At 42.4% G+C, this 13,983-nt stretch overlaps 1 protein-coding gene across 16 annotated transcripts in view; it reads left to right on the top strand.

Annotated features, from left to right (window-relative positions):
* GRIP1 (glutamate receptor interacting protein 1) overlaps positions 1-13,983 on the top strand; it is a 919,857-nt gene that overhangs the window by 859,969 nt on the left and 45,905 nt on the right. For all 16 annotated transcript variants that reach the window (XM_073555470.1, XM_073555465.1, XM_073555472.1 and 13 more), the window contains one exon: positions 9,260-9,329. In XM_073555470.1, coding sequence (XP_073411571.1) covers positions 9,260-9,329 — 70 coding nt within the window. The remainder of the gene's footprint in view (positions 1-9,259; positions 9,330-13,983) is intronic.

Below are 13,983 nucleotides of genomic sequence, written 5' to 3'. Positions count from 1 at the left end.
TTGCTAATTTTTATCGGAAATTTATAGCAAAATTTTCTAGTATTGCCAAGCCATTGACTGATTTGACTAAAAAGGGTGCTGATGTGTTAAATTGGTCTCTGCAGGCTGTTTCTTCCTTTCAGGAGTTGAAGCGAAGATTCACCTCCGCCCCGGTTTTGCGGCAACCTGATGTCTCACTTCCATTCCAGGTAGAGGTGGATGCTTCTGAGATTGGTGCAGGAGCTGTTTTGTCTCAAAAGGATCCTGTAACATCTAAAATGAATCCCTGTGCTTTCTTTTCCCGAAAGTTCTCTCCATCTGAACGTAACTATGATGTGGGGAATAGGGAACTGTTGGCCATGAAATGGGCATTTGAGGAGTGGAGACATTGGTTGGAGGGCGCTAAGCATCAAGTCGTGGTCCTCACTGACCACAAGAATTTGATTTACCTAGAGTCGGCTAAGCGCTTGAACCCTAGACAGGCTAGGTGGTCCTTGTTTTTTACACGTTTTGATTTTGTGGTTTCTTTTCTTCCTGGAACAAAGAATGTCAAGGCAGACGCCCTCTCTAGGAGCTTCCTTGCTGATTCTCCTGTGGTGACCAAGCCTGCTACCATCTTAGGCGAAGGGGTAGTTCTTTCTGCCATCTCGCCCGATTTGAGACGTGCTCTGGAAGAGTTCCAGGAGGACAAACCTGAGCGTTGTCCCAGTGGAAAGTTGTATGTTCCTGACCAGTGGAAGAAGAGAGTGATGTCTGAAGTTCATTGCTCTGCTTTGGCTGGTCATCCAGGTATTTTTGGTACTAGAGATCTGGTGAGTCGGTTTTTTTGGTGGCCCTCCTTGTCTCGTGATGTCAGGAATTTTGTGCAGTCCTGTGGGACGTGCTCCCGGTCCAAATCGTGTTCTCACTTTAGTGGGTTGTTGATGCCTTTGCCTGTCCCCAAAAGGCCATGGACCCATATTTCAATGGATTTCATCTCTGATATGCCTGTCTCTCAGAGGATGACTGTTATTTGGGTGATTTGTGATAGGTTCTCTAAGATGGTTCATCTTGTACCACTCCCTAAGTTGCCGTCTTCCTCTGAGTTGGTGCCCCTGTTTTTACAACAGGTGGATCGTTTGCACGGGATTCCTGAGAACATTGTATCTGACAGAGGAGTGCAGTTTGTATCTAGATTTTGGAGAACTTTCTGTTCCAGGCTGGGAATTCAGTTGTCCTTCTCCTCTGCTTTTCACCCTCAGACCAATGGGCAGACAGAGAGAACAAACCAGACCTTGGAGTCATATTTGAGATGTTTTATTTCTGCTGATCAGGATGATTGGGTTTCATTTTTGCCCTTGGCCGAATTTGCTTTGAATAATAGAGCTAGTTCTGCCACTTTGATGTCACCTTTTTTTTGTAACTTTGGGTTTCATCCTCGATTTTCTTCAGGGCAGGTGGAGCCCTCTGCCTGCCCAGGTGTTGACACTGTAGTGGAGAGAATGCACCAGATCTGGGACCAAGTGGTGGATAAGTTATCTCTCTCCCAGGAGAAGGCCCAGGGTTTTCCAACCGACATAGGACCATTGGTCCCCAGTTTAAGGTTGGTGATATGGTGTGGTTATCATCAAAAAATATTGCTATGAAGGTGGCTTCTCCTAAGTTTAAGCCTAGATTTATTGGACCTTACAAGATTGTGGAGATTATTAATCCGGTCTCTTTTCGTTTGGCTCTTCCTGTCACATTTAAAATCCATAATGTGTTCCATAAATCTTTGTTGAAGAGGTTTGTTGAACCTGTTGTTCCGGGGGTAGCACCTCCAGACCCTGTATTGGTTGAAGGTAACATGGAGTATGAGGTAGAGAAAGTACTGGATTCCCGTCTGGCTAGACAGAGACTCCAGTATTTGGTTAAGTGGAAGGGTTATGGTCAGAAGGATAATTCCTGGGTCTCCGCCTCTGATATTCATGCCAAACGATTGGTGCGTGCCTTTCATCGGGCTCACCCTGATCGCCCTGGTGGCATAGTTGAGGGTTCGGTGACCCCTCCTCAAGGGGGAGGTACTGTTGTGAGTTCATTTTCCCCTTCATTACTGAGGCCCGAGGAACTCCCTCTTCTGGTAAAGAAAGGTAGTGAGCCTGATTGTCAAACACCTGAGGCTGATGATTGTGACTGGCTGAGTGGAGTTACGGACTGGATATAATGCTGCCGACGCCCTTCTGCCCTGCGGGTTATTTCTCTGTGGGATCCTTGGAGACCAGTTTGAATTCCTGCTCCTCCAAAGCTAAGTTTGCTGCTCGGCCTTTTGCTTTTGTGCTTTGACTTTGTTTTTGCTTTGTTTTTCTGGATTTCTGCCATTCCCTGCTGGGGTGTGCTGAATTCATTTAGCTCTGTCTTCTGAAAATACCTGAGTGCTGATTCAGTTTTTGAAGCCTAGCTGCTTCAGGGCCTTTTTCATATCAGCTGGTTGGCTTATGTCTTTGATAGGGTTTTGGCAGATTGCAGACAGTAGCCTTCCTGGCCTTTCCTATCTAGGTAGTTTTGGGGCCCCGTCTTTGCTCAGTCTATCTTTCTGTCTGTGTTAGTATTTTCATCTTGCTTCACCGTCATTATATGTTGGGGGCTGCCTATTGCTTTGGGGTCTGCTCTGGGGCAGTTTAGATTTCCCCTTTCTTTCTTTAGGCCTATGTATTTCTCCGGCTGTGATCGAGGGGTCTAGGGCATCGAAGGAACCCCCCACGGCTACTGCTAGTTGTGTTGATAGGTTCAGGGGTCTGCAATCTGATAGTTGCCAACTTCTCTGGTTTTCTGGACTTAGCTTGTATTTCTGCTTTTGCCTCCTACGGTTACTCATTCATAACACCAGGGGTCCCTTAACCAGATTGCCCTCATCATAAGTAGCATACCAGGCAGGGAGGGAGGCCCAGACACATTTCTTCCACAGGCACCCCAAGCTTTCAGTGTCCGCCCCTGGACGGTCCAGTAACTGAACCTGCATTTGAGGCAAGATGGAGACAGATGGGGCAGGATGAAGACAGATGGGGCAGGATCATGGGGAAGGATGGAAACACATGGGGCAGGATGAAGACAGATGGGGCAGGATCATGGGGCAGGATGGAAACACATGGGGCAGGATGAAGACACATGTTGCAGGATCCTAGGGTAGGATGGAGACACATGGCAGGATGGAGACACATGGTGCAGGATCATGGGGCAGGATGTAGACAGATTGGACAGGAGGGAGACACATGGTGCAGGATCATGGGGCGAGATGGAGACAGATGGGGAGGAAATGGAGATAGATGGGGCAGGATGGATACAATGGAGACACATGGTGCAGAATCATGGAACAGGATGGAGACAGATGAGGCAGGATGGAGACACATGGTGCACGATCATGGGGTAGGATGTAGACGGGGCAGGAGGGAGACACATGATGCAGGATCATGGGGCAGGATGGAGTCAGATGAGGCAGGATCATGGGGCAGGATGGATACGATGGAGACACGTGGGGCAGGTCATGGGACAGATGAGGCGTACTATTCCGTCAGCTGGCAGTAAGGGGTTAAAAAACAACAGTTTATAGTCTACATTATGATGTCCAAAACACTACGTGCATGTGCATCGATGTCAGTAGCAAAAGCAATTGTTCAAAAGTGTTTTGCAGACGACTTTCATTTATAATCCGTGTCAGATGCTTCTCGAATAAGATTCCAGCAATAGTCAGCCAGCATTGACATACTCTGCTTTCCCTGGTACCTTTTCTCCATCAGCGCAATGTCTTGGTGAAATCTTTCACTGTGTTCATCGCTAACCGCGGCACCAAGATTGGCTGGAAAAAAGTCCAAGTGAGAATGTAGAAAATGCATTTTTAGTGACATTGCATTTCATCAAATGATATGCTGTGTGCATGTTGTCCATGAGTTGTTCAAAGTTCAGTGCCCTGCTGTTGCCAAGGAAGTTGAAGGTCACATCTTTAAAGGCTCTCCATGCCACTTGTTCAGTACCTTGCAAAAGATCATCAAAGCTACTGTTATTCATTATATATCTGATCTGTGGGCCAATAAAAATACCTACTTTAATCTTTGCATCACGTATTCTTGGAAATTTCTGTCGCAAGTAAGAAAAGGCTTTTGATTCTTTGTTTATTACTTTGACAAAATTCTTCATAAGCCCAAGTTTAATATGCAAAGGAGGGAGAAATATATTTTCTGGATCAACAAGAGGATTATGTTTAACATACTTCTGTCCAGCAACCAGGTTTTCGCGGAGTGGCCAGTCCTTTCTGAAATGCATTTCTCGTGCACGACTGTCCCACTCACAAATAAACAACAATACTTGGTATATCCAAGCTGCAGTCCAAGAATAAGTGCCACAACTTTTAGATCACCACATATATTCCATTTATAATTTCTATAATTAATATGGGTCAACAGTAACTCCATATTCTCATACGTTTCTTTCATATATACGGCTTTTCCAATAGTTATAGAAGGATAGATATTTCTGTTGTGTAGTAAAACCGCCTTTAGACTTAAAACTGACGAGTCAGTGAACAGTCGCCATTCTTTCGGGTCATGTTTGCATCCAAGAGCACCAAACAACCCCAAGACGTCGTTGCAAAAGGTTAAACTGTCAACATGGTTGAAAAATTGATTAAGGTCTTCTTGACAACTGCGGAAACCAGAAACTCTTCCTGGTAATAAGATATTCTGTTCTTGTAGCCTTGATCCCAATAATTCTGCCTGCCTCTTTGACAATTTCAAATCTTTGACCAAGTCACTCAGATCAGTTTGACTGAAAAGATGTGGATTAGATGTAGAAAGCTCAAAGTCTGGGTCTGCAGCAGTTTCATTTTCCACTGACATTGTTAGTTCATCTTCGTCGTCCTCCATTGTCCATACTTTGCTTTGGAACATGAAGACTTTCATCGTGTGGCACTGGTCTTATGGCTGAAGGAGGATTAGGATATTCTATTGATTTCTTATTCTTTGCTGAATATCCTGTTACATTTGTAATGCAGAAGTAGCAATCTGTTACATCATCTCTCTGCTCTCTCCATATCATTGGGACAGCGAATGGCATTAAAGGTCGTGATCCATTCAGCCATGCTCAAAGTATGTCTGTATTGTCTTTTGATTCCTCCCCTGCCCAGGAGATGTGGTATGCTCCGTACACAGTCAGCCGAATGATTTACTGCGCCTGTGCGGAATTCGCATATAAGTGCTTGCATATGTGTAGATCAGCGAGATATGTTTTTTCAGTGGAAAATTCAGAATATACTGTTTCAGAAAAAGTTCATATATGAGTTTATAGAATTATAACAGAATATTATAATGCTTCGTATCATTTCTCAAAAACCTTACATGATAGGAAAAATATGAAGTCGTTTCTGAAATCCGCATGAAAAAATCAATCCGGAACACTCAAAATTGTCCGAGGGACAAAACCTTGGTAACAAAGTGATTATATAGAGTCATTACAAACAGAGTGATCTATTTCAAGTGTTTATTTCTGTTAATGTTGATGATTGTGGCTTACAGCCAATGAAAACCCAAAAGCCATTATCTCAGTAAATTAGAATATTTTATAACACCAGCTTAAATAATGAGTTTAAAATCCAAAATGTTTGCCTACTGAAATGTATGTTCAGTAAATGCACTCAATACTTGGTTGGGGCTCCTTTTTCATCAATTACTACATCAATGCCGCATGGCTAGACCTCAAGCAGCTTGGATTGTGTGGCTCTCTACTCTTCCTCCAGACTCTGGGACCTTGATTTCCAAGTGAAATGCAAAATTTACTTTCATCTGAAAACAACACATTGGACCACTGAGCAACAGTCCAATTCTTTTTCTCCTTGGCCCAGGTAAGACGCTTCTGGCGTTGTCTATTGGTTTTGAGTGTCTTGATACAAGGAATGCGACACTCCTAGCCCATGTCATGGATACGTCTGTGTGTGGTGGCTCTTGAAGCAATGACTCCAGCAGCTGTCCATTCCTTGTGAATCTCTCCCAAATTTTTCAATGGCCTTTTCTTAATAATCCTTTCAAGGCTGCGGTTATCCTGGTTGCTTGTGCACCTTTTTCTATCACACTTTTTTCTTCCACTCAACTGTCCATTAATATGCTGGGATACAGCACTCTGTGAACAGCCAGCTTCTTTATCAATGAACTTTTTTCGGTTATCCTCCTTGTGGAGTGCGTCAATGACTGCCTTCTGGACAACTGTCAAGTCAGCAGTCTTCTCCATGATTATGGAGCCTACTGAAATAGTCTTAGGGACCTTTTTAAACGCTCAAGAAGCCTTTGCAGGTGTTTTTTTTGTTAATCTAGTTTACTGAGATAATGACTTTTGGATTTTTATTGGCTGTAAGCCATAATCATCAACATTAACAGAAATAAAGACTTGAACTAGATCCCTCTATTTGTAATGACGCTATATAGTATATGAGTTTCACTTTTGAATTGAAGAACTGAAATAAATTAACTTTTTGATGATATTCTAATTTAGTGAGCAGCACCTGTACATGGGTCAGCTTATTCAAAAGGTCATTTGACAAAGCATGTATGCTATAACAATTACCAGTAAAATGCTATCTAGAATACACCAGAACACTGAACATAAGTGACATGATTTTCAAGAGCCTTTTCACGTGTATATTACCGTATTTCACCGTATTGCATTAATAATCTTTGATTATCTGCAAGCCATCTCCTAAATATGTCTCTGGAGGCACAGATTTTGCAAATGTCACTTTGACCGTCACTGTTATTGTCCAGTATAAGAAGGGTCACTGCTGTTTTATACCTGGTGGAAATGTTAATATATTAATATAGATGTTTAACTTTCCAATACAGAGACAGAATATCCCCCGGGGCCTTGTGACACATTGCATAGATTAGCTGGAGACAAGTGTTATATGGGACAGTAATGGCATTGATGTCATTGATTTAAATGATCAAACTGCTGAATAAAAGACAATGGAAGCTACTTACAAATGTATAGCTAAAAGTGCAGTATGTGTATAATAAGGAACTAATGAATTATGGATAGAGATGGGGTCAGCTGCTGGAAATAGATATAGGTTGGAGAGGTTTAAGTTAAGTTACTGCTGTCTCCTTTTCACTTAACGGAAGGCAGACAATGTCAGGTTAGGAGCTCTCAGGTTATTTCCCAGTGGGCACCGCAGGAAGCTGGCATGGCTAACAAGCCATTAAAGTCACTGGGCCCACACTGCGAGGGGATATGTAGCACAACAGCTTGTTGGTACAAATAGAGGCTGTCATTTTGACGAGCAGATTCTTCATTTAGCAGACAAGCGCAGATGTATTTTGCGTTTTTACAGACTCACATATGCTATCTGAGGCTCTGATCACAACATTTACTTCTGTTTGCAGCCTATTTATTGCATCAATTTAATGCTTCTCAACATATAGATAAAAGTGTTTTGGCAGAAACCTACATTTTCTCTCAGTTGTATATATGGTAAATGTTTACACTGTACCTGAAGTGTATGCAGGGTCCTAATGGTTAACATACATTATATACTGTTATTTTTAGTACTTTTCTTCCAATTTGCTGCTTTACGAGTCATGTTACACACAAGAAATACTGAGACTAGTATTCCCTGGTGCTCCGCTATGTCTGCGTGATTATATACCCAGAATATGTCATTATCTAGACTCCATGACTTTAGCACGTGTACACGTTTGTTTTAGGCATGGTTATAATAACTACCATCATAAAAGGGGTTGTTATCTCTTCATGTATAATATCAAAGACCGCATTATGAGCATCCATATACCACTGTACACAATATACCCGGGGTCTCAAACTCGGCTAAGCACATGGGCCGCAAATAGAAATAATTTGAAGTTGACATTTTCAGTGATACCATCTTTTTTTTTTCTATATCACTTTTGATCACGTTTTATTTCATTTCTTGTGTCTCAGTAATATGGAAAGCTACGGTACATTGTTCATGTTCTTTTTATGGTGTTCATCTTACGGGTAGTTGTGTAGTTTTATATCTTGGATCGTTCTGGATGTAGCAACCCCATATGTGTACTTTTTTTATCTTCTTTTGTTTTTACATATAATAGTTTTTAATTGCAAAATATTTTTCCATTTTTTTTCATACTTTATTTTGCTTTTTTTTTGTTTGCATAGTCTCTACATGCGACTTTAACTTTTACTTGCCTGATTGCTTATCTATTATCCTTCAATCCTCCTGTACTGCAGGATATCAGATCTGGCAATTGTAGATCTCATGCAAACGAGGGTATAAATCTCACCCATTATTCAATAGTGCTGTTCAGATGAACGATTTGTTTCTCAACCGGACTGTCCATAAGAGAAGAATGCAGCGTGCACTGCTTTCATCCGAGTCTTGAATGAGACTCAGCCATACAATTCTATGGGGCATAACAAAAATCAAATCCCACATTGACCATCAGAATGGCATCTGATTTTTACTGATAAATGTCTAGTATAAACCTAGGAAACTGTATGTAATCATGTACATTTGTAATTTAGATGTATGAAAACTGATAGCACATGTCACCCGAACGTAAAAAATAGACACATGGTGGCACACAGATGAAAATTAAAAATGAAAGTTTCAGAGTTTCCTGGATGAAACTTGGATGAGTTTTCATGTGCTTGTCTACAGCTGGCTTTACACTGCTACTTCTGTTAAACCCTGCTCCTTAGAGGGCCTCACAGGCCACCATAGCTAGCTGACCTGAAGACTTACGAGGCTTAAAGAGTGAGCCCCCTTCCTCAGATAACCATCTAAATACTGGTCACTATTGACAGCATTATCTAAGGGGTTAAATGCCCACGATTGGTGTTAATATCAATCAAAGGCGTTACAGAAGGGTATTAGCTATGATATATAGATGACACCCACTGATGATGGTGCAATCTCAATGCACCGTTAATGTAAGGCGAATGTGCGGTAGGGGTTAAAAAAAAATCCTCTACATATTCACATACCATGCCTCTAGACCACATGTTTGAGACCCTTGTAATAAATAATGCAGAGAAAAACTGTAAGAGTTGTCCATAGCAAGTAGCAAGTAAGGTTTCAGCTTTAATTTCCTCAAAATTTCCAGGTACAGTTTTCCTCTTTCACTTAAAAGGACTGCTTGCCACCTATCTCCACTTTATGACACTTATTAGATACCTTTTTTCCTAAAATTGTAGTAATAGGTCTTTAAAAGAGAAAAGTTGATTCTATAAATGGAATTGGGATTTTTTTATTAATCAATACTTTGCGTTTTGTTGTACCCTACAGCTCCGTCCAACAGGAAAACTGGCGATCATTTGGTTATTTCAGATATAAAGAAAGGCAGTGTCGCCCACCGGTGAGTGTCGTCCTACAGTCAACACTTTTAAGGTTTCTAAGATTTTTTTTCCAAGAGAAAAATGCTTCCACTTTGCAATGTACACTGTGATCCTGATAGTTGGTTTCCAGGACCAAGGTGTTTAAATTGTAGACATCACTGATTAAACATGTGTTAATAACAGATTTAGAGGGAAGCTAAGTGGAAATAAAAAAAAAAAGAAAACAAAATGTATGGGATGGTCACCATTATACTGGGGTGAACCAATAATATAAGAAATGTTCTGAGTGACTGATTTAAAGATAGTGTGATGAAGGAGCAGCCGCCATCTTGGATATGGGGCCTAATGCTCGCCTCATGTCCTCATGTCTGAGCTTGGCCTGTCCATTTTGGTCTGAGTTCACAAGAATTACAGGCAGCGGACTGCTCCTACCCCCCCCCCCCAGGGCCTGTAAGCATATTCAAGAAAACAGGATTTAGTGCTCCAATGTTGAATAGCAAGGCATTTTAGTATGATAATGAGATAAGGCCAAAACAGAACTTCAAAGCTTGAGTAGGAGCCATGCCAGCATGAGGCAGGAAGGTGCCTGGGGGCTTCAATTAGAATATGCCTGCCAGCTGGACACAGAAATACACATCCATTGTCTCTCACAGCCGCTTCGACTCCATCCTAGGATCATGGATTATATGCACACCTTTCGAGTTACAGACTCATAAAAAATATCTGCTTGACCCTGAGGAAATCGCGCATCTGGCAGTGCGACTCCTGAGTCGGTGAGGGCTGTGGGATCTGAGGTATAGAGATTGGCCCTCCACAGCGACCCAATGGGGCCATGTTTGCTCTCCACACGACAGGCAAAACAAACCGCATTCACTGGTACCTCTCGTGTCCTAATCCAATCATCCTGAAGGAAGTTACCCCCTTTCTTAGATATTGGGAATAAGTTCTGTAGGGAGCTAAAGGGTGGAGATTAGTAGCCCACCCTCTGACACTGGGGGGAGGAACCCAGTATGCTTAAGAACTGGGAGCACATGGCAGACAGTCTCACTCACACAGAAGAACCAGATGATGATCTAAGAAGGAACTGGGGACAGACCTGCCAAGGGAGCAGCAGCCCGCGCTTTGGGGTCTGTCTGGCAACTAAGATTCTTGTACCTTGGACTGCAGAGCTCCTGGCATCCACATGCAACCTACAACCTGGTAAATTGACCTCCAGCTTAATATCTAAGTCTTGTACCATTATTGTTATATTTTACTCGGACTGCAAATCCACTGTCATTCCGTTGTATAGCTTACTGTATATTTCTGTAATTATCTAGTGCGCCTTTAAGGCAATTAAACCATAAAATTAATCTTGGGCTGATGCTTTTACTCTGATTACGGATCTTAGAATACCCAGCGGGTAACAGGACATCCTCCCCGGCGGCCATTTGCTCTAGGTGCAGTTCCCTTACTGACCTAAGAGACAAAGGGGGCGCCGGAGAGTTGTGCCTGTGTAGTTACGTCACATTGGTGACGTGGGAGGAACCGATCTTTCCTCCACAGATGGCTTTCCTTTCCTTCAAGGCATAAAAAGGTTCTTTGCTTTTAGAAAATAGGTCTTTATTTTTCCCCTGAAAAGCACCCCACTCTTCTCTATGGGTATTGTCTGGTGTTTGCAGTGTAGCTCTACTCAAGAGAATGAGATTGAGCAACTTTTTTAGACACATGGGTAAACAAACACAAAATTTGCAACAGCATTCTAGAAGCACTAAGGAATATGTATGTATTTATTCTAAAGTGCGTATACACTGCTAAAAAAAACACTGCTAAAGAAAAAAAAAAAAAAAAAAGGGAACACAAACAACACAATATAACTCCAAGTCAATCATACTTCTGTGAAATCAGCATGTCTAGTTATGAAGCAAAACCGATTGTGAATCCATTTCTCCTGCTGCAAATGGAACAGACAACTGGTAGAAATGATAGGCAATTAGCAAGAGAACCTCTACAGTATGAATATGTAGTTCTGCAGGTGTTGACCACAGACCATTTCTCTCTTCTCATCCTTTTTGGCTGTTGTTTTGGTCACTTTTGCATTTTGTCATTGCTCTCACCCCTAGATGTAGAGTAGTATGAGGCGATGTCTACTGTACAACCCACAGAAGTTGCTCAGGTAGTGCAGCTCATCCAGAATGGCACATCAATGTGAGCTGTGGCAAGAAGGGTAGCTGTGTCTGTCCTCACAGTGTCTAGAGCATGGAGCAGATACCAGGAGACAGACCAGTCTATTAGGAGAAATGGAGGGGGTGGTATGAAGGCAACAACCCAGCAGCAAGGAAGAACCCTTTGTGCAAGGAGGAACAGGAGGTGCAGTGCCAGAGCCCTGCAAAATTACCTCCAGCAGGCCACTAACATCCATGTGTCTGCTCCAACTGTCAGAAACAGACTTCTATGAAGGTGGTATGAGGGCACGACGTCCACAAGTGGGTGTTGCACTTACAGCCCAAAATCATGCATTTTATTGCATGAAATAAGTATATGATACAATGGAAAAACGCAACTGAATATTTGGTACAGAAACCTTTGTTTGCAATTACAGAGGTCAGAAATTTCCTCTAGTTGTTGACCAACTTGTTTGCTGTAGTTCTTGACCAAGTTTTCACACACTGCATAAGGGATTTTGGCCCACTCCTCCATACAGATCTTCTCCACATCTTTCAGGTTTCAGGGCTGTCGCTGGGCAATACTGAGTTTCAGCTCCTGCCAAAGATTTTCTATTGGGTTTGGGTCTGGAGACTGGCTAGGCCACTCCAGGATCTTGAAATGCATCTATTGCGGAGCCACTCCTTAGTTACTCTGGCTGTGTGTTTTGGCTCATTGGTACATGCACACACTTACAGTGCCTACAAGTAGTATTCAACCCCCTGCAGATTTAGCAGGTTTACACATTCGGAATTAACTTGGCATTGTGACATTTGGACTGTAGATCAGCCTGGAAGTGTGAAATGCACTGCAGCAAAAAAGAATGTTATTTCTTTGTTTAATTTTTTTTTAAATTGTGAAAAGTTTATTCAGAGGGTCATTTATTATTCAACCCCTAAAACTACCAGAATTCTGTTTGGTTCTCCTAAAGTATTAAGAAGTATTTCAGGCACAAAGAACAATGAGCTTCACATGTTTGGATTAATTATCTCTTTTTCCAGCCTTTTCTGACTATTTAAGACCCTCCCCAAACTTGTGAACAGCACTCATACATGGTCAACATGGGAAAGACAAAGGAGCATTCCAAGGCCATCAGAGACAAGATCGTGGAGGGTCACAAGGCTGGCAAGGGGTACAAAACCCTTTCCAAGGAGTTGGGCCTACCTGTCTCCACTGTTGGGAGCATCATCCGGAAGTGGAAGGCTTATGGAACTACTGTTAGCCTTCCACGGCCTGGACAGCCTTTGAAAGTTTCCTCCCGTGCCGAGGCCAGGCTTGTCCGAAGAGTCAAGGCTAACCCAAGGACAACAAGGAAGGAGCTCTGGGAAGATCTCATGGCAGTGGGGACATTGGTTTCAGTCAATACCATAAGTAACGTACTCCACCGCAATGGTCTCCGTTCCAGACGAGCCCGTAAGGTACCTTTACTTTCAAAGGCTCGTCTACAGTTTGCTCATGATCACTTGGAGGACTCTGAGACAGACTGGTTCAAGGTTCTCTGGTCTGATGAGACCAAGATCGAGATCTTTGGTGCCAACCACACACGTGACGTTTGGAGACTGGATGGCACTGCATACGACCCCAAGAATACCATCCCTACAGTCAAGCATGGTGGTGGCAGCATCATGCTGTGGGGCTGTTTCTCAGCCAAGGGGCCTGGCCTTCTGGTCCGCATCCATGGGAAGATGGATAGCACGGCCTACCTGGAGATTTTGGCCAAGAACCTCCGCTCCTCCATCAAGGATCTTAAGATGGGTCTTCATTTCATCTTTCAACAAGACAACGACCCAAAGCACACAGCCAAGAAAACCAAGGCCTGGTTCAAGAGGCAAAAAATCAAGGTGTTGGAGTGGCCTAGTCAGTCTCCTGACCTTAACCCAATTGAAAACTTGTGGAAGGAGCTCAAGATTAAAGTCCACATGAGACACCCAAAGAACCTAGATAACTTGGAGAAGATCTGCATGGAGGAGTGGGCCAAGATAACTCCAGAGACCTGTGCCGGCCTGATCAGGTCTTATAAAAGACGATTATTAGCTGTAATTGCAAACAGGGGTTATTCCACAAAATATTAAACCTAGGGGTTGAATAATAATTGACCCACACTTGTATGTTTAAAATTTATTAAAATTTAACTGAGCAACATTACTTTTTGGTTTGTAAGATTTATGCATCTGCTAATAAATCCTGCTCTTGTGTGAAGTTTGAAGGCTCTAACTTATTTGCATCTTATCAAACCTGCTAAATCTGCAGGGGGTTGAATACTACTTGTAGGCACTGTATATATGTAGATACACATACATATATAAATGTGTTTATATCTAGATAATACTTTTAAATGTGAGTCTATTAGCAAATTCCATTTTTGGGCAAATATACCTCTGGTTTGGGAAAAAAAAGTTACTGGTCTATGCAGCATGTTTACTATATTTAAGGCAAAAATAAAATTCATCAAGCTCCACCAATGTATATGTGTATTCATATGATGTGTAC

Source organism: Dendrobates tinctorius, unplaced genomic scaffold (genome assembly GCF_039654945.1).
Source record: "Dendrobates tinctorius isolate UK_male_01 unplaced genomic scaffold, ASM3965494v1 ptg000224l, whole genome shotgun sequence".
In the NCBI taxonomy this organism is placed as follows: domain Eukaryota; kingdom Metazoa; phylum Chordata; class Amphibia; order Anura; family Dendrobatidae; genus Dendrobates; species Dendrobates tinctorius.
The sequence above is the reverse complement of the archived record's forward strand: the minus strand, read 5'-3'. Positions and strand labels throughout refer to the sequence as shown.